The 27738-nt window shown below is 40.3% G+C and overlaps 1 protein-coding gene across 2 annotated transcripts in view; it reads left to right on the top strand.

Annotated features, from left to right (window-relative positions):
* KDM4C (lysine demethylase 4C) overlaps nt 1-27738 on the top strand; it is a 436444-nt gene that overhangs the window by 385714 nt on the left and 22992 nt on the right. For both annotated transcript variants that reach the window (XM_021063858.1, XM_021063862.1), the window contains one exon: nt 5363-5533. In XM_021063858.1, the coding sequence (XP_020919517.1) occupies nt 5363-5533 (171 nt within the window). The remainder of the gene's footprint in view (nt 1-5362; nt 5534-27738) is intronic.

Raw genomic sequence — 27738 nt, 5'->3', positions numbered from 1 at the left:
GTAGCCCCTGGCTTACGTCACGACACAGCAACACCAGATCTGAGTTACATCAGTCACCTATACCACAGCACTTGGCAACGCTGGATCCTCAACCCACTGAGCGAGGCCAGGGATTGAACCTGCATCCTCACATTTACTAGTCAGATTTGTTTCTGCTGAGCCACGAGAGGAATTCTGGTTCTAGGTTTTCTTTAAAAGAAGTTGTGTGTTTTTCTTAAATCAGTTTGTTCATTCTGCTTAGGGCATGTTAAATAAAATTTGACTTTCATGACCTTATTAGTCTATGCACTAATCTTCAAAGACCCTAGCCATTTCTATAATTGGATGGAGTCCCTTGCATAATGTCTGTCTTCTCTGATCAGAAATGACATTCTTAACATAATAGATGTTTAGGTTTTCTGACAGGAAGTATTTCTGAGGATGTATAATTGGTTATGGGGTATGCTTGTCAATAAATTTTTCCTGCAAAAATAAATCGGAAATCATATTAAATGGCATTATGAAAAAATCTTTAGTATCCCCTGTGAAATGGTCATGCTTGAGGCTTCAGAAAATTTTTTATTTAGATGAAGTCTGTATATTTAATTTGCGTGCTGGTCATCTTCCCACCCAGCCAGTTTGAATAAATTTCACATCCTAGCAAGAAGAAAATGGTTGTGGTCTAGAGTCAACCTTTTCTCTGTCGAGTCTGTATCACTTCCTTTCCCTTGCTTAGCTGCTTCCACTTTCCAAACCCTCTGAATTTCACCATAAACCTTCTTTATTTCTTTCCCCTACCCACTTACATGCCTACCCAGAGGAACTTCTTCCTAAAACTTCCCTTTGTTTCTCTTTGCCCTTTTTTGGACAGTGAATGATTAAAATCACTTATCTGCCACTTTAAAAAGTGTGTCTGTTCCCATCCTCACAGTTATTTTTTTCTGTTCACTTATTTTTTCATTCATTCATTCATTTATTGTTTATCTGGTAGCAACAGTTTTGTAGGCATTGTACTGGGTGCCATGCATTAGAAGACAAATAGGTCCTAACTGACCCATGGACTTTGCCCTGTTATGGGGGGGGGGGATAGTCAGCTAAAGTGACATTTGACAGAGCCATAAGAGATGTGTAAACAAAGATTTTGGGAGCCTTGAGTTTGGGGGGAGAACATATTATTTATGCCTTCCTTTCTAAGGACCCTCATTTGACAAGAACTGGAGTTAGAAACGGGATGAGGTAAAATGCAGGCATTGGATTGAGCCTTGTCATGTGAAACCAGGGTGTGGCACAGTGGGTGGGACATGACAATTACTGGTGTACAACAGGGAAGAATGGTTTATTAACCTGGGGCTAGGGTCTCAAGTATATTCTCCACTTCCTAAAGTGAAGCAGTAACAGTTGCTGAGAACCAACTGCCTATGAGTCTAGTCATTTTATGTACTTCATCCTATTTTATAGGAAGCCTTTAATGTGAGTATTATTGTCCTTTCTACAGATGAGCAAGCTGAGGCTGATAAAGTTAAAGTAACATCCCCAAGATCACATAACTAGTAAGAAGCTGAGCTTACAATTCTAATCCAAAACATCATTTCCTTAGAGGGTGAATTCCAATTTTAATGAAATATGCACAAAGAAACTGATATCCTAGTAAAATGTAGTACTTATAATTTTGACTGTGACTGTTTTTAAAGCAGTTTGACAGAGAGGGACAGCATTTGAAAAAAAGAGCTGCCAACATGAAGCCCTTTTTGACCCTAAACCAGGTCACTCGGGACCACTGTATTTGGCCACACAGGTTGTGAATTTCACCTCCTAGAGTTAGTTGTAACTGGTACCATCTTAAGCAGCAGTCATGGGCCCAGTTTTGGAGTCACAGAACTCTGCAGACTGTGCCTTCACTCGAATTTATTATTACACTTAAGGTGTTCTCTTACTTTGAAAGGTTAGATATATTTAAAGGGGTTGGGCAAAAAAATGAAGTAGGAAACTAGGTAATTATTTTGGCGTATGTGAGATACCATGGCCTGGCTGCTAAAGATGTCTACTTCAAGTGTAGTTCATTTAAATCACTACAGGCTTCTTGCTGTAGTCCTTTGTAAATATGCTTCCACACCTAACTACACTGAAAGGCACAGAAAAATTTCCCAACCAACCTAGAAATTGGTGGGGATGATTTGAAGGTAGAAAATACCCTCTTGTTTTGTTAGGTATGTGAGACACTAGATAGCAGAGCTTGCTGTACAAGTAGGAGACCCTTGGGGACATGTTTGGGGGGGAGCATTCTGTCTTAAGCATGAGAGTCTCTGTCCAAAGTTCCATATACCAGGCCTCCTCTCCCTCCTGGACTGTTGCAAGAAGATCCCCCAGGCCCTTCTCCACCTGTAACCACACAGGCCTGGATCATGTTTCTTTTATACTGAAACCTCTCAGTGGCTTCCTTAGGCCCACAGGATAATGTCCAGACTCCTTAGGATGGTGTAAGAACTCCCCCCTTCCCCCCCATGGCCTGACTTCTGGGCCCTGGCCATTTCTCAAGTCTTCTTCTTCCTCCCTACTTCCCCCTCGCCCCCACAACAGCAGGATCTCTCGAAGTTCCCACAACAGAATGGGCTGTTTGCTGTTCTAGGCTTTTGCTCAGGCCCTTTACTTGCTTCTATGGCCTCCTCCTCTAATTCTGCCTGTGGTTATGAAGACCTGCTCTAGGTGGCATGCTAGAATACTGTCAGTCTTGTATCTTGCCACCTGGAAGGTGACTTGATGGCATACCTGTGTGGGCCTGTTCCAGGGAATAGAAGTTGAGTCTTAGTGAGTTTTCTTGAGTCCCTGGAGCCAGGATTGGTGCTTGGTGCCCACTGGCTAGCAACACATGACTGTGGAAGAAATTAGAAAGTTAGTGAGTCTCTTGGTTTGTCTTCATTGGTTTCCAGAAGGAAAAGATAAAGCCCAGCATTTTATCTGTCTCTTACAAGTGTATTTTAGCCTTTTTTGAAATTCAGGGAAAAAAGAAGTTAGGGCTAATTAAACCAAGATTCTGAATTGATGAGACACTTTATTTCCCAGTAATGTTACAAATACCCTGCCAGGAAATACTGGGGTTTAATGAATCTTGGCTTTCTATAGGTTATGGATGACATGTCAGTCTGATGTTGGTATCTAGGGGATTGTGAGACTGTGTCTCCTAGACCTTCCTAAGTGCTTGATTCAGGGCTTCCCTTGTGAGTCAGAGCTTGTGGCATCAAAAGAATCAGGTCAGTGAATGAGACCTGGCATTTGGGACTTAAGGGGACCCAGTGCCTGAGTGCAGACTTCCCCCTAAGATGTTGACTGCCATCTCCACTTGGCAGGAATGGGGTTGGGGTTTGTATGAGTTCCTGACACGGGAGCAACAGCCTGATTCTGAAAAACAAAACAAAGAAACAAACAGAAACACCCAAATTTAAGCAAACTAGCATTTCTGGGAGTAGTTACTATGAGTCTGGTACTCTGCCAAGCATTTTCTTCAGGACTTTATCCTGAAGTCTTTTGCTTCCATAGCGTAACATATGTACTCTGAGACTTAGTCCATGGTTTTACATGGTTGTACATATGTACATGTGTATCTGTGTATGATAATGTGTGTGTGTATGCATATAATACATGCATATAATTCCTTGCTCTGTCTTCTGAAAGGGTCGAGAAGCAAAGATGTCCTTGTAGTAATAAGCACACCTAGGCACTTGGATCTTATTCTCTAATATCACTGCCCTCTAAAATGAACCACGCTCCTGAGGGAAGTGCTAATTCCAGTGCTGAGGCATGATGATCTTAGGGTATCTTGTTAGGCCAGATAGTAAGGAGCTGCTGAAAACTAAAAAAGATATCTTAAAGGGCACAAGAAACAGATTGAAGAGGCTTCTGTTGGCCAATTGTGAGATAATCTGAGCACTAAAATAATTAATTATAGTATGAATTATAAACAGTTGGGGAGGGGAAATTAATAATTCCATACTGAAGATGGGTGGGTGGATGGATGGATGGATGGGTGGGTGGGTGGGTGGATGGATGGATGGATGGATGTGGAGGGAGTGCTGGGGCAGGAAACATCAGCATATTATCACCATCATAGTAAAATCAGATCAAGCAAGACTTATCAGTGGATGCCAAATCCAAGCAAAAATGTATAGGATCATTTTCATGGTGTTAAAGTTTCTCCCACAGATTGCTTATTAGTTGGATAGGAAAAATAATAATTTCAGAATAGGGAAATTGGACTACTTTTTGACCAGGATCAAAATTAATATCACCGTTGAAAATCAGACAGACATGTGCCTCCTGATGTTATATCCTGGGAAGAATACAACATGTGATATTCTGGCCAGGAATGTATAAGCTGAATCTAATTGTGAAGAAACATCAAACAGATGCTCTATTGAAGGAATAGGGGGAGGGAGAGCTTTATCCTTCAAAAGTATCAAGGTCATAAAAGACAAAGGAAAGCTGTGAAAGTGTTCCAGATTAAAGGAGGTTAAAGAGACTTGGCAACTAAATGCAATACCTGACTCAAACTGGATCCTGTACATAAAGGATGTATATAAAGAATGGACGGGAAGATCTTTATTGGCTCACTTGACAAAATTTGAATGTGCATTTAAGTGTGGTATCCATGTTAAATTTACTAAAGCTAGTAACTGTACCATGGTTATGTAAAGGAAAACCCCTGTTTGTAACAAATATATACTGAATTTTTTTTTTGCTTTTCAGGGCTGTACCTGTGGCATATGGAAGTTCCCAGGCTAGAAGTCAAACCCGAGCCACAGCTGCTGGCCTACACCAGAGCCATAGCAACTTGGGATCTGAGACATGTCTATGACGTACACCACAGCTCATGTCAACGCCAGATCTTTAACTCATTGAGCAAGGCCAGGGAGCAAACCTGCAACTCATGGTTACTAGTCATATTTGTTTACCCTCTGCCACAATGGGAACTCCTATACTGATGTATTTAGGTGTAAAAGCTAAAGCTATGATATATGTAGCTTATTCTCAAATGGTTTAGAGTACTCAAGCACACACATGCACACAATTTTATATATGTATATAATATTATATATATATATACACACACACACATACAATAAAGAGAGAATATACAAAAAGAGGAAACAGTAAAATGCTACTAGCAATAAATAACAATTAATGAATCTGAGTAAAGAGTCAAAGAGTATATGTATGTTTTTGTATTATTCATATTCTTGCAACTTCTAAGTTTGAAGTTATTCTCCAACAAAAAGTTTAAAAATGAGAAGTACATATCATGACCAAATCAATGATGGTTTTCTAAAAAAAGATTTATTTTCTGTTCTTCCTCCTTTTTCTTTTCTCTCCTCCTCTGCCCCTTCCTTAGAAGTCCAAGGCTGGCGAGAAGGGCATCTCTGTGGGCCAGACAGTCATCACAAAGCATCGGAACACTCGGTACTACAGCTGCAGGGTGATCGCCGTGACCTCGCAGACCTTCTATGAAGTTGTGTTTGATGATGGCTCCTTCAGTAGAGACACGTTCCCCGAGGACATCGTGGTGAGTGAGGTCCTGAGGCACCTGCTCCCCAGTTTACTTTTTTGTACAACTAAACTGGCTGAACCTCTCACTATCTTTCTTTTGTCTTTTGGATATTGCACTTAATACTTGAGTAAGATGTTCTGTTTTCCCATCACCAAGAAGTATTGTTTTCTAGGAGATTGCTTAGCCTTCATTACTCCAAATAATAGGTGAACTTAGACTTACCTTCCCCAATTCTTTTTAGCTAAAGTGTATGTGGCCAGAAACACAAAATGTGAATTCACCAGTTCTTTGCTCTTAAAAAGTGTTTGTGTATTTGAATTCCTTTATTACCTCGTTTTCTTTATCTTAACTGGAGAATATGGCTTCTATTAATCTGGCCTGACAGTGACATCTGTGATCTGACAGAAACATCTGTGGATGTTTCATATGGGAGTTAACAAAAATCACACAAGAAAGAAGCTCTGACTTTTACTGAGTTTCATAACCATGTCTGGAATGGGACATGTCCATGCCTGCCTGCCTGACTGTCTGTCTGCCTCCTTCCCCTGTCCTTTCAGGGAACACCTTGGGGCATGTTCAGTGGAACTAGTGAATGTGTCTCAAGGACTGGCTTTTGAGCAGGATGTGTCACAAGAAAAACCCTTTCAGCAGAAAGTTTTTCAAAACTTCAGTCAAATCCAATAATTGGGAGTTCCTGTTGTGGCTCAGTGGTTAACGAATCCGACTAGGAACCATGAGGTTACGGGTTCGATCCCTGGCCTTGCTCAGTGGGTTAAGGATCCGTCATTGCCGTGAGCTGTCGTGTAGGTCACTGACACGGCTTGGATCCCGAGTTGCTATGGCTGTGGCGTAGGCTTGGCAGCTACAGCTCCAATTAGACCCCTAGCCTGGGAACCTCTACATGCTGCGGGTACAGCCCTAGAAAAGGCCAAAAGACAAAAACCAAAAAAAAAAAAAAAATCCAATAATTGACCAGGGTTAGTCTTCTGGTCATCCTGTTATCACTTCTATATTTAAGGAAAGTATCCATTTGGAGAGTTGGGCCTCAATAATGTAGTTGTAACTTCTGCCTTGCCCCAGGTCTGTTGAGGCTTTGTTTGTATTGGAAAAGTATCTTTTAATGACTCTTTAAGAGTAATAATTATGCATTATAAATGACTGATAATTAAATCTAAGCTTATGAGATCGCTCATAAATATTTCTAGAGTTTTGGTCTCCTGGGGCCGAAGAATCATTGACTCAGTCAGCTTTGTAGTGCCTACTTCTCTCTATCTTCAAGAGGAACAAGTATATTAACAAAAGTTACCTTATTTGCAAGATTTTAAAGAAAGTGAATTTAAACAAATTAAAAATCCCAGGATATTTGCAAGATTTTAAAGCAAGTGAATTTAAACAAATTAAAAATCCCAGGACTTGATCATACAGCAAAAGGGAAGGGGGGTGCGGATTGTGTTTCTTTGCAGAAATCCAATCTGGCTTTGCTTATTTACTGCACTGCCGTTGCTTTCATGAGCAGCAGCCTTAAGGTAACATGCTCCCCTTATTAGACTGGGTTGTCCCTTCAGCCAGTCCTCAGTCCCTGAGTACCTGCTGAGTGCCGAGCATCACACTGGGTGCTGCAAAGATAGTGAGAAAGAAGTTGTGTGTTTTTTGCTTAGTCTGGGGCAAGCAGGCTGGTAAATGGGTGCTTTCTAGATAGTGCAAGAAATGCCAAAAGTGGGTCAGCAACAACCTGACACTTGTTGGGTCCAGGAGCCTGATTCAGAAGCTCCACAGGGTCAGTAGGGCTGACACAGACAGATGTGCACCACGTGCCAGGACCACATCACCAGCTTGATGTGCATGAGCCTCATAACCTTACATGCTAGTTACTACTGTTTTCCATATTTTTTTGCTCAAGAAACTGAGGTACAAAGAAATAACTTTCTCAAGGCGACACACAGCTAGGAAGTGTCAGAAAGAGTATTCAGTCCTGGGGTTTGGCTCTAGAGCCTCTGTTCATAACCCTGGGAAGAAAAGACGTTTAAAAGCAGGAGGGGAGGGTGTGGGAGGGCGAGAAAGGCAGGGAAACACATAGGGGACTGAGGCCCCGGGCGCTTGCCAACACTCTCCCCCCCCGGGGGGGGGTGAGACACTTATTTCTGAATCAGCCTTCTTTTGTGCAAGCTGTGAACACTGAGCCTGTGAAAGAGAGGGAACTTGGGTGGGGAGCCTGTTGGGGACAGGACAGATGACTCCTGAAAGTTAGTCCCCAAACCTGAGCAAATAATTGGGTCTTTCTCCATGATAGTATTTAATGAATCAAATTCCCTTTCACTTCACAAGCCTCCACACACCCAGCTGGTTTTAAGCTTTCTTGGGGTGTCCTCAGCTTGTGCATTGGAAAAGAGGGGCTGTGGTCCTGGGAGGTTTTTGAAACTCCGCAGACCTTTCCTTCTACACCTTTGGTTCCCACTCTCTTTGAACCCAAACACGTTTGATTTGAAGTGTTTGCTGGCCTTGTGAGAACAAGTCTCTAAAATTTATAAGGTTGTTCAGGAACACCTTGGCATTTAAATCAACAAGAATGGAAAAGCAAAATTCTTTACAGCCTGATGAGCTGTTACTTGGCATATTTGATAAGGGCTTGAGGTTTAACAGTGGGGTATGTTTGTGTGTCTGTGTATGTGCTCACAGCTCTAGCCTTGGAGGAGGGCAGCACCACCGTGGCATGAGTTAACATAAGTTGGAGAGAGGGCATCTATATGAATTTGTGTGAATGATAATTTTTTCAGAGAAGCAAATTACAGTCACCCTTATGCAGCCATTCTCTCTTTCATCCAGCCTTTTCTCCCTCTATACTCTCCACCACCCTTTCCCATCTGGTACATTTTCAGTTACTTGTTCCAGACCTCTTAGACCAAGAAAGAGGGAATATTTAAGTCATGTTGTATTTTCAAATTTCACATACTTCCCGATAATACCACCACGTGTTGGCAGCAGTGGTTTCTTCCTCTTTGTTCTCCTGGTGCTGAATGGGACATCCCCAGCTTTTCTTCTTTGGTGACTTTAGACAGAAGGTTTTATTTTTCCTAATAAGACTGTATCAGCCACAGTTTTTCAGAGAACTAGAGCCAATAAGAGGAGTGTGTGTGTTTAATATATTACAAGTAAATATATAATATGCATTTACATATATGATTTATTATAAGGAACTGGCTCATGTGATTGTGGAAGCTCAGCAGTCCCAAGACCTGCAGTCAGCAGACAGGAGACCCAGAGTAGCAGATGGCGTAATTCTAGTCCAAGGGCCAACGGGCTCCAGACCCTGGAAGAGCTTCAAGTTCAAAGTCGGGGAAAAGCTAAGTCCCATCTCAAGCCAGTCAGGCAGCAGGAATTACCCCTTATTTAGGAAATGGTCAGCCTTTTTGTTTTCTTCAGGCCTAGCCTTGATTGGATGGGCCGTAGGGAGGGTTGTCCACTTTGTCTGTCAGTTCATGTACTAATGTCATCCAACAACACTCTCCTAGACTCACCCGCAATGATGTCTGACCACATACCAAATATCTGGGCACCTGAGGCCCAGCGAAGTTAACACATAAAATTAACCATCACAAATATATTGTCTTAGGCATTTTAAGAGACTGCTTATTACCTTGTGGTGGCAGAATGTTATTTTCTCTTCTGTAAAACATCCATGCTGTTTTGTTTGGTCTGGAGCACTCCGCACATCCACTCCATTAGCTCTGTGCTTTGTCCTGGTCATCATCTAGCTTCCTAAAAAGTGAAGGCATAGATTTTATAAAGCGAGCTTTTAACATTTTAAGAATTATCAGGGATTGGTTGGGGTCTCTGTTTCTCACTGAAATTGATGAAAGCTATGCAATTAAATACCTTTGTAGTATATCAACTAGACTTCACTTTGATATAGGGAAATTTGATGTTATATTTCAAGGCATAATGTATGTATATAATTAGGTATGTTATGGATATGTTCTTATATAAATTGTGCTTATTCCTATGTGCGATATAATGTAAGTACATTTATATCACCATTTTTCAGTCCAGGTGGGTTAATTCTTATGATCGTCCTACTTCCAATTTTGATATTCATCAACATCAGAACTATTTTCTGGGAGATGGGAGCCCTGCTTGGTACCCTAATGGGGAACATGATGAGAAGATGTGACCAGATATGTCTCTGTCTCAGCATCTTGCAGATTGTAGCAGAATAATTATTTGGTGGAAACACTAAATGTATTCCACATCCCTCAGAGAAATCTTGTTTTCATTAGATGATATACCTGTGCTGTCTGAAACTGGGGGTAGAAAATGATTTTTTTTTTCTTTTCTGTTTGCCTGAAAACTGTCTAATCCACACAATGTGCTTATCAGCTGTGTGTGCCCCTGGGAAGGCTCTTTCATCAAATTCAACGCAACATCAGTGTGACTGGCTAGTGAAGAACCAGTTTCTCTAAGCTGTGGTACTTGCCAACTAGAACTGCTGTAAGGGTACACAGCACAATTTCAGTTTTTTAACTATGAAAATAAAATTTAGAATGTCAAGTTTAATTATTCCCAAATATATGTTATTATTTACATATAATATAAATATAGACTTTTATGAAACTGATGCTTCAGGAAAGAAATGCATTCTTTTATTTATAGTGTCACTGATTACAGTCACTTTATAACCCCAAAGAAGAGAAACCTTTAATGCAGGCTGGCCTGTGTTTGAAAGTAAACTTGTTGAGCATTAAAATGCCTTTGTTAGGTTGTGTTTGGAGCTGTAGGAAGAAACATTCTTTGGACTACCAGACAATTCCTTTCCAGCCCTAGTACTTTATTTCTGTAATAGCCAGAGAAATGTCCAAAATCTTTTCTCTCAACAGTATACTTGGAGAATGTATGTATCAGCCCAGTTAAACTCAGCATGCAATCTGTAGCTGTCAGGGGAAGTAATAAAAGATGTATTGCTACACGCTTCCACCTGTCATTCTATGAAATTGCGACACACTTCCTGATGAATTTTTTTTGTCTCCTACTATTTTGATGGGAATGAAAGTTGCCCACTGGAAAGAATTCAACGAGCATGGCAATTCCAGGGCCCTCTTTTAGCTTTTGCTAAAACCTGGGATCCTCTTGCCTGCTCACGATGACACTAGAGTGATGGCTGCTTCCTTTAGTCTGCACTTGGGGCTCATTTTGAGGGTGGAGGATGGTGCAGTGTGATCTGGAGAGTTTTGGGACGAGCACTTAACATTCACCACTGGGCATGAGAAGAGAAACAGGACCATTTAGAAATTCGACAGCAAGAGTCCATCACTGAAATTTCCACGAGGACTTGCTCCATTTTTCAGCATCCTTTGAAATGTGAAAAAAGCACCAGAACTATACTCTTTAGGATTCTAGGGATGGATTGTCATGGGCCTTTAGTTTTTGTGGCTGTACAATGCAAAGTGAAATTCTTGGAGCTATGTTTTTTCTCAGTTATAGGCAAATTGCTTAAACTTTCAAGCCTCAGCTTTTTCCCCACTAGAAGGACAAGAATAATTTATACCTCTTGGGATTATCTAAAGGACTAAATAAGCTAAATGCCTGATATATAGTAGGCACAAAATCAAAATTAGGTAACTAACTTCAGTTTGTAGAACTTTTTTTTTCCCCTTTGTCTTCCCCAGTTTAGTTTTTGCTGCCCTTTCCTGGTCTTGATGAAATCAGGTTAGAAGGTGTGTACTTAGAACTTTGTTCCTACTTGTTAGGTTAAATGGATGTCTGTACACATGAGATTTCACTGAGTCAACTTATTTTTTTTCCACTTGCTGTAAAGCAATCTTGGCATCTTTTGACTTTATAGTAAAGAACCTAATTCTCTACATTTATGCTTGTATTTTTTTGTGTGTTTAAAGTGTTATTTCATTCCCTTTTTGTAACAAACCCCACTCTAGAGAAAGTGCATGTTCATTTCATAGATGTGATACTTTCTGAGTCGCAAGAAACCTTTGATTTGTGCAAGCTCACCAAAGTGGGGGTGACAGAGTCTGGGGCAGAATGCAGCTGCCACCCTCCACACCTAGCGTTCCATTGCTTGTTGTCTCCGTGCTTTGGGGCACCTCTCTCGGAAGGCTGCTCTCTGTGACTTAGTGTTGCTCTGGTAGAAGACTTTGTGCCTAACTGCTCAGGTTTCATCACCCCACAAACCCCAGCTTGGCAACTGGAGGTGTGGGGGTGACTCTGGATGTTCTGGAGGCAAAAGAAAATATCCGAGGGGGTTGGAAGAAACTAAGAAGAAAATTTTCCATTTAGAAACGCTCTATACTATGGGATCCTGGGAAGTGTTTTTGGATTCCTATTGGCTGATAGCTTTTGAAGTGCCCTGGATTTTCAAGTCAGGTGGAAATCACTCCCTATCCCAGACCTATCCCTATCTGTGCTGTGTTTGCTCCAGATAGATACCCCTTCCTGCCCTCTACTCCCTTCTTGTCCTGATTCTTCTAGAATCAATGGAAATTGGTTGCCAGAGAAGGCTCTAGGAACTTTCGCTAGTTTAACATTTAACCTCTCAAGAGTGGCACCCTTGCTTCTCTATCTTGGCTGTAGAGCTGAGAGTCTGTGAGGTGAAGAGCTGCACCATTCCCACTGAGTTTTACATCCTTGGGAAGACTTTTAGACATGTAAAAAAAAAATCCATTATTGCTTTGATTTTAATCAATATTCAGTTTAAAATTTACATTTAAGCCTTCAAATTCAGCTGACAAATTTTCTTATAAATCTAATAATTTTTATATTTAAAAAGAAAAAACTCATTTATTTCTTGATTAGTGTTTAGGTAGTGTATATATTGACATAAAATTCTAACCATTTTACATTTAAGTAATCAAATTTCCTTGGACATCTTAACTGTGCTTATAGGTTTAATATATATAATTCTCACAAATGTCACAATTTTTGGAAGCACTCAGTGCCCATAATGCTAATAAGTTAGACATTAATTTAGTAGTTCAAATTGTTCTATTTCAAACATCTTCAAAAAGCAAACAACACATACAGCAGTACAATATTTACAAAACACATTATCACACCTTTGTAAACACAATTTGCTTTAGACAGTATGTTGAATACAATCTATATTTAACACATCTTCAATGATAGATAAGTAAATGGAAAGACTCTGCCCACCAAGGGGGAATAATATTACTATACTGGCTAGGAGTTTACTAGGGAAAAATAACCTCAGGGCTATTCCGATGCATGGAGTCTGATTGTGTCTTTGAAGACTAAACCTACAGTTGCTGGGCCAGGGCTCCTAACTAGGGTCAGCTTTCATCTGACTCATCAGCTCTCTAAATTGTGTGCTCTTGGAGTTACTGTTGTGGCTCAATGGAAATGAATCTGACTAGGATCCATGAGGATGCAGGTTTGATTCCTGGCCTAGCTCACTGGGGTTAAGGATCCAGCATTGCTGTCAGCTGTGGTGTAGGTTGCAGATGAAGCTTGGATTTGGCATTGCTGTGGCTGTAGCATAGGGCAGCAGCTACAGCTCCAACTCGACCCCTGGCCTCGGAACCTCCATATGCTGCAGGGCTGCCCTAAAAAGACAGAAAAAAAAATTGTGTGCTCTTCACTGAGGTTCTAACTAGTTTCATAAATTTCATGAACTGTCTCAAGTTGGTGGGGGTAGGTATTTATCAGGCCCTAGAATTTTACTCTCTCTTGTGTAATTCTTATGTGAATTTTTGCCTTAAAGCCTAAGGCATACTAGTATAATGCTGAAGTCCTTATTTGAGTTGGGCTCACTTTCTCTTTTATAAATTGTATGCATCTCTGCCCACAGTTCTGTAGCCATCATATTGACAATTTCCATTTAGCATTGGTGAGGCTCTGAAGAAAAGTGTGTCATTGCCCTAATATCCCATGCAGGAGATTAACTAGTTATCCTGAAGACACACTGTCAGTTATATTTTTCTTCAAACACATACCTCCTTCACTTGACAGTATTTCTCTTGTTTTTCTTTCAGTAATTATGTCAAGGTGATTGGTTTGACGAACTTATTCCCAGGAGATAGTTTCTTGGTGTTTTCTTTCTCATCTTCAGTCTAACAGGATCAAAATAACTACCTTGAATTTGAGGGCAGTGTTATTAATTTCCAGGACTTCATCATCTCTTCTCATTGATCCCATCCTGTCATCTTTTCTCTTAATCCCAAGGGTGGCAGGCAGCACCATGATCCAGATCTACTCATGTTTGGGAATATTCAGTCATATCATTCTTTTTGATCTAAGTATTCAGTGCTATTTTAGGTACCATGGGGGATTCAGGGTGTATAAGCATGGGCGAAGGAGTGATCCTGTGTGTTCTAGAAGCAAAATCAAATACCTAAGTGGGTTTGAAAGACTATGGAAAATGTTCTTACCAGAAAAATTCTCTGCTGTGGGCTTCTTGGAAAACTGGCAGATGTAGAGACCAAGTTAATTTAGAGGCATCTCTTGTCATGAGGGCACCTCAGCTTTGGGAATTCATGCCTCATTCCCAGCCCATTCGTGTTATCTTTTCATCACTGATGCCCCCTACATTCCCTCACCTCAATCAGGAGCTGATCTGAAAGATTTTACAAGAAAAATACCTAATGAAGTTTGTTGAAACTAAGTTCAGAGATGGAAGCAATGGCAATGGAGCAAAGGGCTGAAGGATATCACATCAGGGAGGAGAGTGATGAGCCGGGGTTATTGACTTTTAAGAGTTCCCGCGTATTCTCAATACAGGTCCTTTGCCAGATAGTTAGCATTTTTTTTTAACCCCACTGTGAATAATATGTTATTGTATGATGTATTTTGTTTATCCATTCGTCAGTTGATGTTTGTAAATCCAGGTGATCGGGTTATTTCTAGTTTGGGGCTGCTATAAATAATGTTTCCATGAACATTTGCAGTCAAGTCTTCGTGTGGACATTTTTATTTCTCTGGGATGAATATGTAAGAGTGGATTATTGAGTTATATAGTAAATATATGATTAGGTTTATAAGAATCTGCCAAACTGTTTTCCAAAGTGGCTTCACCATTTTGCATTCTTACCAGTGATGTATATTATATTTTCTTTACATCCTTTCCAACCCCTGTATTTCTCATTATTTTGAATAATAACCAACCATTCTAGTGGGTGTGTACTAGTTTCTCAATATAATTTTAAATTTTATTTCCCTGATGACTAATGATTTTGAGCATCTTTTCAAGAGCTTATTAGCTATTCAGACATCATCTTTGTTGAAAAACCTATTCAGATATTTCACTTATTTTTTTAAATTGAGTTACAACTGTGTTATTCTGTGTATGAATTCTTTGTCAGATTTATGATTTACAAATATTTTATCCCAGTTTGTAGCTTGTCCTCACTTTTTTAACCATGTTAGAACAGCAGAAATTTTAAATTTTAACGAAGCTCAGTATATCAATTTTTTTCTTTATGGATCATGCTTTTGGTGTCATAGTTTAAGAAATCTTTGCCTAACTCAAGGCCATAGAGATTTTTCTCTTATGTTCTCCTCTAGAAGTTTTATAATTTTAGGTCTTACTTTTAAAGCTATGATCCATTTTGTGTTAATTTTTGTGTGTGGTTGTGAGGTCCAAATTCTGTAAAATGAAAACCATACCACATAACATAATGAATTAATGGTAAGGATTAAGTAAGAGAAAGTCTATAATCATCATGGTGTAACACCTCACACATAGCAAGGAAGGTGAATTTCACTTGAATTTCTCAAAATTGTACTCCAGAAGAGAAAATTAGTTGTTTCTTTGAATAATTTGGACTTCTAGAAAGGCGTAACACCTCACACATAGCAAGGAAGGTGAATTTCACTTGAATTTCTCAAAATTGTACTCCAGAAGAGAAAATTAGTTGTTTCTTTGAATAATTTGGACTTCTAGAAAGGCACGTGGATAATTGTTTGCACATCTACTTAATATCAGGAGTATTTTGGAAACGTATAAGTCTTCAAAAATTTAGTTTCAACATGATTTCTGTACCTTTAGGGAAAGAGGAGTAGAAAATGCCAGAAAGGGAGTTCCCTTTGTGGCTCAGTGGAAACGAATCTGACTAGTATCCATCAGGATGCAGGTTCACTCCCTGGCCTTGCTCAGTGGGTTAAGGATCCCACATTGCTATGGCTGTGGCATAGGCCAGCAGCTGTAGCTCCGATTTGACCCCTAGCCTGGAAACTTACATATGCTGCAAGCGTGGCCCTAGAAAGCCAAAAAAAAAAAAAAAAAAAAAAAAAAAAGGAAAAGAAAAGAAAAAGATGAAAAAGTAAAAAAAATGCTGAAGAAGGGGGTTCCATCTGCAATGAGATCTAAAATCTAAAATGTAGTTAATGTGCTTATAGACCTAAGAAATTCTTGATATATTTTAAATTAGTCCAAGATCATATTTAAAACCAGAACATGTTTTGTTTTTCCAGAGAAAGAAAGAAGCAAGAAAGAGATACACAAAGGAAATAATTTTTTTATAGCAATATAGGGGAAATCAATGAAGTGCTTACCCAGAGAAGTTACCATCCAGACTTTCCATTTAAACCTGAATTTGTCATAACATTTATCCTGGTTTTATATATGTTTGATATATGATTTCCACTAAACTTTGAGCTTCTTGAAATCAAGGACCATGTCTTTTTGAGTTACTGTTTTGTTTTATTTTGTTTTTTTCTGCTTTTTTTTCCCCTAGGGCCACACCCATGGCTTATGGAGGTTCCCAGGCTAGGGGTCTAATCAGAGTTACAGCTGCCAGCCTGTGCCACAGCCACAGCCATAGCCACACCAGATCCAAGCCGTGTCTGTGACCTACACCACAGCTTGAGGCAATGCCAGATCCTTAACACACTGAGTAAGGCCAGGGATCGAACACACAGCCAACCTCGTGGTTCCCAGTTGGATTTGTTTCTGCTGTGCCTCGATGGGAACTAGATTACTGTTATATACCTAGTTCTCAGTACAGGGTCTGGTTTATAGTAAGTGGATGATAAATAGTTGTTGAATTAAAGACTAAATAAATTAATAACTATCACATATTCAAGTCATCAATTTGACAATTGGTATGTTACTTTAAAATCCATAGTTCATATCAAGAATCATTTTAAAATTTAAGTCCAAATTCATATTGTACATTGCATGTTCTATCCTTAGAGCAGGGCTGTGCTCCAGCAATTGCTCCTTTGGTATTTGGCTTCTACCTAAAATTTCTTTTTATTTTATTTTTTCCTTGATTTTTATTTATCTATTTTTTATAATGATTTTTGTTTTTTTCATTATAGCTGCACTGTTGGTGGGAATGTAAATTGGTACAACCACTATAGAAAACAATATGGAGGTACCTTAGAAAACTATACATAGAACTACCATATGACCCAGCAATCCCACTCTTGGGCATATATCCTGACAAAACTTTCCTTGAAAAAGACACATGTTGGGGTTCCCGCTTTCGATTGGATCCCACCTTGCTGTTGTGGTGTAGGCTGGTGGCCATAGCTCCGATTGGACCCCTAGCCTGAGAACCTCCATATACTGCGGGTGTGGCCCTAAAAAGCAAAAAAAGAAAAAGAAAAAGACACATGCACCACATGTTCATTGCAGCACTATTCACCTAAGATTTCTTTAAAGGTCTCTAGCCTTGAAAAAATTTGAAATCACTGGTTCAGATGGAGTGAAATGTTATGTACTGTCCCACTGCCATGAGAGTGAGAAATCTAAGAGGGCTAAGGGACCCTGGTCTCATTGTAGCTGCTGGTGCCCATGTGTGCCTGGGAACAGGGCTGTTGCAAAAAGTCACCAGTGCTCTTAGCAGGCTCCGCTGTGAATGTTCAGCTCCAAACTTGAGTATCAGCGCCATCATTTCTAAATCTCCGAGTTAGTCTGAATCAACTAACATTTAATTGAAAATGGAAACAAAATGAAAATTCTTTATTCCTTTTAATAAACATGTGGCCGGATGTCAGTGTTGCTTCACGTCGTAGTATCAGAATGATAGTGATTATTGTTGGCTCCTCTCCCTCTTTTTAAATGAAAATGGCACACTAGCTGCCTGTGATTGGAAGGTTTCAAACTCTTCAGTCTTTTCTTGGCTCTAACTTCACTTAGATCTCAAACCTAGATACTGTTTGGATCTCAAACCTAGATATTATGTGGTATAATCATCCATGTTTCATAAATGCCTTAAATTTTCCAGAGCTGAACCTTCCTGTAGCGCATTTGTACACAATGTTCTGCATACAATTTCTGAAATACATTGCTAACACAGAGAGCCTCCTGAGGCAAGTAGGCAACAGTGAGCTGTCTGTTTACAAGCCCTTTTACGTTATCTTTCATCTTTGTCCAACCCCGGTGCGAACACACTGACACATAAATTGGTGACACATTTTGGAAGATATTGGGTTCATAAATCAGCAGAATTTATGTTTCTATTTGACCATAGGGTTTAAATTATTTTGGTAAAAGAGTGAACTTATTGTTTGATAAGTATATCCAGAAGAAGTCAATACTTCTCTCTCTCTCTCTCTCTTTTTTTTTTTTTTTTTTTTTTTGTTTTCTGACCACATCCATGGTATATGGAAGTTCCCAGGCCATGGATCAAACGCACACCCTCACAGCCACTTGAGCTGCTGCAGTTGGATCCTTATCCCACTGAGCCCACACTGGGAACTCCAATACTATCTTCTTATTGATGGACTGGCACTATCCATTTTTTCACTTACTTTTCATACCTTGCTTGAAAGAGGTTCACTGATTTTCATGGATGAAAGAGAACCAGTAAAAAATCTTGCCTTTTGTTTCATTAATCAAATTGTATTTTAAGGTCAGACTGTGTGAGTAAAGGGAGAGGAGGAAATATGGAGAGAGAATGGAGTGAGTATTATTTTTCCCTCAGTTTCTGATCTTTCCCACAGTCAGGAAATGTTCTCTGCTAAAAATTAAGTGAAAATCCTGGAATTTGTGACCTGCTATATAACCTTTGTTGGTTGTATACATTCCCACAAATAAATTGCCCCACACCATCTGATTTCTTAGCTTCTGTGAAATGGAAGATACTATGTTTGAAAGTCTTCTGAGATATTTTATCCAGTGCCATTAAACATAAAGAATGTTTAACTTTTCCTAAATGTTATAATAGTACAATGTGCTGAATAATGTTTTATACATGGTTTTTCATAGCCAAGTAGGGTTTTCCACTACTTGGAAATTTCTATAATTAATGCTGAAAAAGATGTCTTTTTCAGATTAATGGCTAATAACTCAGTTAAAAAGGAAGAGGTAAAATTATGCATCTTTCTAGTAGTATAGTTATAAGTATATACTTAATAGATTATTGTCTTTTAAAACAAACCTGGTATTTACCCTTATGTCTTAAATTAAATGTAATCTGACCCAATGATTCCATTAGATGTGATATCCTCTTTTTTGAGGGAGTAACATAACATTGAATCTTCTAAAGCAGTTTATCTGATTTATACCATAAACGATTATCACAAAACAAACCAGGCTTAGTCATTGCATTATAAGCAGACAATATCTGAAGCCCTTTTAAAATAGGAACTATAGGAATTTCAATGTCAGTGGGTTGAGGATCCAGCATTGTCACTTCAGCTACTTGGGTCACTGCTGTGGCATAGGTTTGATCCCTGGCCTAGGAACTTCCACATGCTGCAAATGCAGCCAAAAAAAAAAAAAAAAAAAAAAGAAAGAAAGAAAAAGGAACTATAAGAGAACTTGGTATGGTATGAAATGTAACATTTTATTTGCAGTTTTAAAATTTTTTTCAATTCTAATAAAATCCCTTTCCTATATTTGTATTAAAACTTTACCCCATGTCATTAGTTATGTTTCTACAGGGTTTTGTTTGTTTTGTTTTTTCTCTATTTGCAGGAAGTTAGAAGGGCAAACATCTAACTGATATCTAAGAGTGGGTTCCCTGCAGGAGAAGTCTAATGAGGATGGGACACAGTGTGAGTGATGCTCAAGTCCTCTTTCTTCTCCTAAAGTGAGGGGCTTGTGTCAGTGTGGAAGGCTGGTGCTTCCCCAGGAGGCCCTTCCTTTTGTAGAAAAGGAACTCCCGCAGGGCCAGGCCTTTGATAAGCCACATCTGGGTACCTGCATGGGTGATTTATGGACGCTCCAGCTGAGGAATATCTTACTCTTAAATAAGTGGAGCCTTACTAAAAAGTTTGCTTCCAGTGAGCCCCTGCTCCCTGCCAGGCATTGTGCTGGGCCTTGGAAGTATGATGATGAGAGATAAAACTGAAATGGTTTTTGCTCTCATAGAATTTATAGTCTAGTGAGAAAAAGTAACAACAACAGTCACACTAATAGCAATGTACTTCAAACTGAGCTAAGTCCTGGAGGGGTAGGAATGTAATCCTTTAAGAACATGTAACCAAAAAAAACCTTATGTAGATGAGTGATCAGTGTGACTTGAGCCAAGATCTACAGGATGCATTACTAGACAAAGGGCAGAGGAAAGTGTTCCAGCAAAGCATGCACAAAGGCTCTTTGCAGGAAGGAGCAAGGAAGAAGGTAAGTATGCCTGTTGGGAGAGGTCAGTGAGAGGCCTGGAGAGGAAGGAAAGGTGCAGACTAGGCTGGGATAGGGTTGGATCTTTACTCAAAGACAGGGGGAGCCATTGATGGTCCTAAGCATCAGCCAATATGAAGAGATTTGTTAAGAAGCATTTTCTCTGGTTCTAGTGGAAAAGATGAATTGGAGAACGGGCTGCAGTGTATGCTAGGGGCCGGTTAGGAGGGCTTTGCAGTAGATCAGAGGAGTAATGATGAAATTTGCACTGTGGAGCAGTAGAAGGATCTGAAATACATTTAGGAGGTGAAATCAAGAGAAGTCAGCCAGTGGTGGAAAGAGGTGTCAGAATGACTTCCAGGGTCTGGCTTGCTCAGCCACGAGGAAGGAGGCCCAAGTTTCAGGACCAAGGTTATAAGTAAACACTTGGCCATACTGAAGTTTCTTTCCTTCTAGAGCAGCTACTGCATTTACAGCCATCCCAAGACCCTGGGGTTGCAAAGCATGGATTGTTTTGTTTTGTTTGTCTCTCACAAAGTGGAATGGACACTGAGTGAAAGGCCCCAGGTCTCAGTGTGAGAACAGACATCCCATATTAAAGGAATGGCAAGGTCAGACACTTTGTTTTCTTCTCTAAGTGGATATTTTCTCCCCCTGCCCCCGCCACACCATATTACCTATCTCTAACACACTTGATAAAATAGTGTTTGACCAAGTAATTATTCAGTATGACAATACGGCCACCCAAAGTGATGTCATTTTTACCCTTTATTGGGCTTCCATATTGATACACAGACCTTTAAATTGAGCCTAATAGCACATTTGTAGACATGACCTCATGGTATAGCTCATTACTCCATAGTTCTCCTCAGCACTCATTGGCCTGATTTTGCCCCCCGCCCGCCCCCCCACCTCAGCCCTGTTGCTGTCCACAGAGCCTGTACACTCTCCTCTTTGATTTTTACTTCCCCTTTGCCTTTCGTGTTCCCTTCCCAGGGCTCCCTGGCTGTGGACCCCGGGAAAAGCTCTTGTTTTTCTGAAGGAAATGGACTGCATGACCTTCCAGAATCTTGAGCATCCCTCATTTTGGGGGTTCATATACCATTTTTAAAGGAGAAGGATCATTCACTTATTTTGATAGACAAATTCTCTGTAGTTAACAAGTAATAATAAGAGTTACTGGCAAATATTTAACAATCTTTATGCCCAGTGTTTTGTATAAAATTCCTCTGGCTGGCTAAAGTTCACAAAAAAGAAGAGGATATGCAGTGAAAAGTAGCAGTTTCTGCAGCACCCCACATCTGGGTACAGCCCCACCTGCTACTTATATGTCCTCCCAGGATTTTAAAAATACATATACAGTCTTTATGTGTGTGTATGTGCATGGAGATCTCTGTGTATTTGAATTCACCTAGCAACATACTGAAGCTAGGAATCGCATTCCATGCACTCTTAATGTTGTTGCTGATTGGTGCTTAGTGATAGATGTTTAAAACCATTTAGTGGCTAAGCCATCTCCTTTTATCCTTTATCTTCCTCTGTCTCCAGGTCTACTTTTTCATAGTATCATTCTGGTGTCCTTTTTCTCTCTTCTTAGTTTAACCTATAAAAGCCGTGCCCACTGTTCTGGCTTGAGCATCACCTCTGCTGACACCCCTTTACAGATGCCTCTGTACCCTGGGACTCTCCCTTTGGCAGGTTTTTGGTTCAGAGTTGCCAGTACATGCTAGTTTACATCAGTTCAAAACTATGGTGTCTGTTTCAAGGAAAGTGGCTGAGGATGCTAATAAAACCTGGGTTTTTGGAGGGAGATGAGAAAAAAAAAAAAAAAGACCATATCGTAATTGAAATATAAATTAGCTGACTGCTTAGATTTCATTAAGCAAGTCAGATATTAACAAGAATCATGCCTCAAATAAAGATTGATATTCAGCATGAAAAGAACAGAGAGATTCCTACTTCAAAGGTTCATTATCAGAAAAAGAGCAACATAATCTTCAGCGTAATTCTGAGCCAGGCATTGCTGCTTGAGTGTGGTCAGTAAAGCAAAATACACTGCCCTCCTCTAGTGTATCTTTAAGCCTTTGGATTAAAAGCTCTTGTTTTGATGAATCTGACAATAGTGTATTATCTCTATATCATTTTCATTCTTCTCCAGAACCTACAAACAACAAAATTCTCCTTAATAGCACATTAAGATTATTTTGATTTGACAGCTCTTTGACAACCAAAGAATCATTTGGGGAATTTCTGAAATTTCTGACTTCCCTTTAAGGGTAATCATGTTTAGTAAATAGACTGATTGATTGTCCTCTCCTCAGCCATCTTATTTATCTGCATACCGTTTGTGACAGACTGGCCTCCATGGAAATAGGCTGGTCGTAATTACACAGTCCTGTTCTTCATAAAACAGCCTGTTATGAACATGATTGTTTAAATTTATGCATTTGCATCAAATCTGAGAGGAAGGACATGTGGAATTAACAGAGATAGAAGCAGTAGCTTACAGGGGAAATATTTATAGAATGAGTTGTTCACATTTTATTGCTGGACTCAGGCACATTTGCAACTTGGAGGAAATTCTGGATTACTTCATTTGTACATAGATACATTTTGGGCCTCCTCTGCTTCTGAATTTAATGTAAGACAAGCTGATATTTTTTGACAAAGACTATTCTCACAAATCTTTAGGTTTGTCTTCACCCCTTCCTGGTTCTCCCTTTTAATCTTTGGTTTAAAATCCTCCTCAGATGTTACTCATTTGCTCAAAATCTTGCACTGCTAGGCTGTGAAATGCAAAATTAAATTATAGCCAGCTCTTGGTGAGTTGTGACTCTGGGCAAGTCATTTCATTGTTCAGTCCTTCTCTTCAAAATGGGATGTTGGCCTAGGAAATCTCATGGGCCTCTTCTGTTTCTGGCAGAGGAGAAACACACTGGGTCACCCATAATCATCTGGGACTCTAAGCATTAGAATGTGCCCCTGGCCCACAGTCCACTCATTTACATGGACACATAACTGTTCCCTGATCCCAGGTCTTGATAATCACCTACCTGCGTGGTCGTGTGATGGAGCACATGCTGGGCCAGCTCAGCTTGTTAGACACATAGCCCCGTTCTGCAACATGGCCTGCCACTTATACATTGTAATACCATTCAGAGACCAGAGGGCTGAGCTCTTCTTAGGCCCATAGCCCAGGAGTAATTAATCCCTGACATATTTTATTACACACTGCAATGCTTTTTTGCAGCTATACCTTTTACCACAGAAGCTTTGTAGCTTTTCCACAGCAGTAGGCAGAGGCCCCACCCATCTTTAATCACTTCTGTGCTTTTGCTTTACCCATTTGTGAGTTTCCTAGTCAAGTTAGAACAGACCTTCTCTGTGCCCCCCAGAGAATGAGGTAGTGCTGTGTGAATAGGTCCCCTCTTTGAGATGTTGATCTGGAAGGATGCTCCCTGCCCTTGGCCATACAGGAAGCTGATGTATAAAGAGCTCAAGGAGTGTAGTCAGAGAGTGACTGAGATTAGATTGGGAGAAAGATTATTGTCTGCTTTTTTGTTTGTTTGTTTTTTGCATTCTCTGATCCCAAAAGTTTTGTGAAAGAGGAAGGGCACTAGACAAGGGCTTGAGAAATTTAGGAACCACAATCTTAACTTTAACTCTGCCTGTAACTTCCACTGAGACTTGGGCAGGCTATTCAATGAGAGAATCTTAGGCAAAAGGTCTCATGTCTAGAAGTTCTGAGTAACCCTGGTCCAGTTCAGGGCTGCTGCGTAATAAGACAGGCTAAGGGCTAAGCATGCAGTTCCCTCCCACTGCCACCTTTAAAACTCCCTCTTCCCTTCCACTGACCTTCCTCTGTGACTCCCTCAAACTCCACTCTCTGCAGCAAGTATTCACACCTTACCCCTGGAGAGTGGTTCTCAGGCCTGCTGTTGAACACTGCAAGTGGCAGGGAGCTCACTACCAATTCGTTGCTGTAACTATTAGGAAGCATTGGCTTCTTTATGTGAAGTCTACATACTGCCCCTGAAACACACCAAGAATCAGTCAGGTTCTGACCTCTAGAGCACAACTGGATACCCCCATTCTCTCTTCCTGGCAGCTTTTACATGCTCTCAGGTTCCTCCTGAGTCTTCTCAAATCCAAGCAAAACAGTTCTCTTACCTCAATCACTTAATACATATTTGTTGAGGGAAGGAATGATTTAATTTAATGAATATAAAGTAGTTTTCAGAATGCTCTTTCTCCAGAACACTCTCAGGATGAAATTTTGGGGGATACTCTTCCACTCAAATATTACTCTCAGGTGTAAGAATGAACTGTGTTCTGAAACCCAAACTGTCCATGCAAATGTGACGACTCTGCTTTTTCACTCTGGACACTGAACACTTACCAGTGCAGCTAGGAGGAAGGTTAAATGAATTATTTATGCTGCTATTAAAAGTCATGTTTTCAGGGGATATTTAATGATACTATATAATAAATGGAAAAATCAGGCTCAAAACTATCTATACAGTATGATCTCAATTATGTATAAAAATATAAATATGCAAAGGAAGAGTCCTCAAAGGAAATGCATCAAAATGTTACTGATTATCTCTGGAGAGTGCAATCACAGGTGATTATGATTTTCAACTTTATCACCTTCTTATAGTTTCAATATAAGCATGTCTTATTTTTACAAGCAGAAAAAAAGGTGGTTTTTTTTTTGTTGTTTTTGTTTTTTTTTAAAGATCTGATCCCTTCTGAGATCTCTTTATATAGTGACCCTTTTTTCCTGATTTTCCTTATCTGGATTTTTTCTGAATCTTGTGTCAGCATTTCATTTTAGTTCTCCCATCTTTGGGGGCATCTTGAGGCTCTTTGGGATATAATAACCACATAGTGTGCTAATAATCCCTCTGTTAAGTTCTGTGAGATAATTCTTACCTTTTTCATTATTACTTTTTTAGTTTAATGCCTGCATTTTCTACCAAAGATTTGCATGACATAAAAAACCACACCTGTTTGTCTCACTACCAATCCTGCAGTTCCTAGAACACAAGAGATGCTTAAGAATTTCAAGTTGAGTTGAAAGACTGCCCACTTGTCTACAGACTAGCTGGGTGACCTGGGCCATGTCACTGTTCTGCTTTACCTGTGTGGGAGGTGACACCTGCCTTTCTACCCACTGGGTTGTTTTGGATTTCAGCGAGGGTAACATTGTCTGATCATCTTGCAATAGAGTCTTGGTTTCTAGAGTGTTCTTTCTTCATGATTTTAAATGCCAAATGCCATCTTCTCCCAAGGCTTTTTGTTCCTTCCCTAGCATCTTCCAGATGTTCCCTGTTGATATGAATTAAATCCAGTCACAGTTCACTTCAAACTCACCAGCTGCCAGCCACTGTGATTGGCTTTTCTGTTCTCTCCTCTTAAATGTATATTAGCTCTCATTTCCCCAACAACCCCATGATGTTGTATTATTATCCCTATTTTATTGATGAGGTAACTGGGACATAAAGAGGTAAAAGTCACTTCTGCATGGTAGTAGCTCTCCTTTGACCCGGGCAGCATCGCTGCAAACCCTGGGGCATCAGTAAGCCAAGCCATGTGCCAGGATACAACACACATACTGCAGGGCAGTGTGCAGAGGCTGCGTGCACACCAGCGGCTGTCTGATCACAGAGCCCCTGTCATGACATATGACCCTAGGATGGCCTTCTTTCCCCACCATACTTCTGGTCTTTCTCTTCATTTTTCTTTTTTTTCCTCCAGCTTTTGGAACTGATATTTATTTTTAGAACCATACAGAGAAATTCACCTCAAGCCCTGAATTTTTTTGTCTTGCAACATACATTTTTATTAACATGATAAAATTTTTTGTTCCCCTCATGCATTTTAGCCTCTATTAACAATTGTAAAAATGCTGAAAGACCTATCCCTATAGATGGAAAATTTTTGCCTTTTTTGAGTATGAGAAGGTACTGTTCTGGGGCTTATCGTCATTGGTGTCTGCAAGAAAAGCAGCAGGAGGATGCAGGCGGCCTAGGGGCAGTCCTTAGGGGCAGTGTTGGCTGTCTCTCTGAGATGGGAACTAGTGTGTAGCAGACAGACCTAGTGCACATCTCTGCTCTGTAACTACTTCTGTAACCCAGGGCAAGGGAGTTGACACTTGTTACCTTCTCCATAAAACAGAGATAATGGCAAATACTAGGATTGTTGGAATTATTGAAATATGTTGTATAAAGCAGTTGGCATGGTGCCTAGTGCATAATAAACACTCAGGTAGTATTTATGACTGTGGAGGTGGTTATTATTATTGGCATTGGTAGCTAGTCATTTTTAGACAACTCTCTGGTCCAAAGAGTCCCTAAGCACAGGATTCGCAGTATTACTTGGAAATGGTACATCTTCCATTCCTTATAAAAGGAGAGGTTACTAAAAGAAGGATCTAAGAAGAAGCATCAGAAAGCTTTCACCATAAAAATCCCATTTTCAAGTTGTTTGTATTTTTGGAGCTTTTAGGGGTTGAACTGGAAAGATTTCCTGTTTTGGCTGCTGGTGTGATGGGAATCAGCCCAGGGATCTTGGTGGGATTATTTCAGAACACTCTCGAGAGGCAGAGAAAGGGTCTGGCTGCAGTTCTGTCCTCCTGGCTTGGCCACACCACTCAACATAGTCAGTGTGGTAGCCTGACAACATATAGGAGCCCCAGTAAATCAAGATGCTTTGCCAGAGCCCCCAGCAGAGATCCCCACAAAATGTCGTGGGAGCTGCCAGCTCCCCCAATGCCAGCCCTTAACAGCTATGTCACTGCTCTCTGCATGGCTCACAGAGTGTGCAAACAGACCTAGCCAGAGGAATGCAGGGCAGTGCTGATGGGGATTCTGTGATCAACTCGCTTCATGTGGAGGGTGATTAACATTGAGGGGAAGGTCTGAGGAGTTTGTTTAGTTATAAGGAGAGAGCCCTGGACACAGCTAATGTCACGCGAGCCTGAGTCCTGAGCACAGAGTCCCCACCTATTAGCACATACAGCATATCATATTGTAGATATTCAAATGAATACGTTTGAGTTCCCAACTGGATTCTGAATTCCTTGGAGGAAAGATTCCGAAAGGACCATTTCTGTTTCCCCAAGGCCAGGTTCAGTGCCAGGCAAGGAGGAGACACTCAGTACATGGCAGAGAGGGAGAAGAAGCAGGAAAGGAAAGAGGAGAGGTCTCTCAAAGGTGGGAAGGGTGAACAAATGACCCTTTGGTTCCATTCAAACTCTTCAATTCTGCAAATGCAGGGCGCTCCATGCCTGCACTTCAGAGCCTCTCACTCCTGCTCACACATGCTCACTGCCTCCTACATCCCTCTCTCACAGGTCAGGTCAGCTCAACTCCCCAGTGTCACCTCTGATTCTAGTTACTGACTTTTCTTAGACTTTCTCACTTCAAAGAACCAGAAAGATAATCCCAAAAGAAACTGCCTGTTTTATTTTTTTTTTCTATGATGTTAAAAAGTTTTCCAAAGCCAGAATCTCACCTTATTGTAATAACATAAAAGATATGACTTCTTTTAGAACTTAGACCTTCTGGAGTTTCTGCTGTAGTGCCATGGGATTGGTGGCACCTTGGGAGCACTGGAATGCAGGTTCAATCCCTCACCCAGTACAGTGGGTTAAGGATCTGGTGTTGCTGCAGCTGTGGCTTAG

The sequence above is a fragment of the Sus scrofa genome, chromosome 1 (genome assembly GCF_000003025.6).
Source record: "Sus scrofa isolate TJ Tabasco breed Duroc chromosome 1, Sscrofa11.1, whole genome shotgun sequence".
Lineage (NCBI taxonomy): Eukaryota > Metazoa > Chordata > Mammalia > Artiodactyla > Suidae > Sus > Sus scrofa.
Note: the sequence above shows the minus strand (reverse complement) of the source record. Positions and strands in the feature narration are given on the sequence as shown.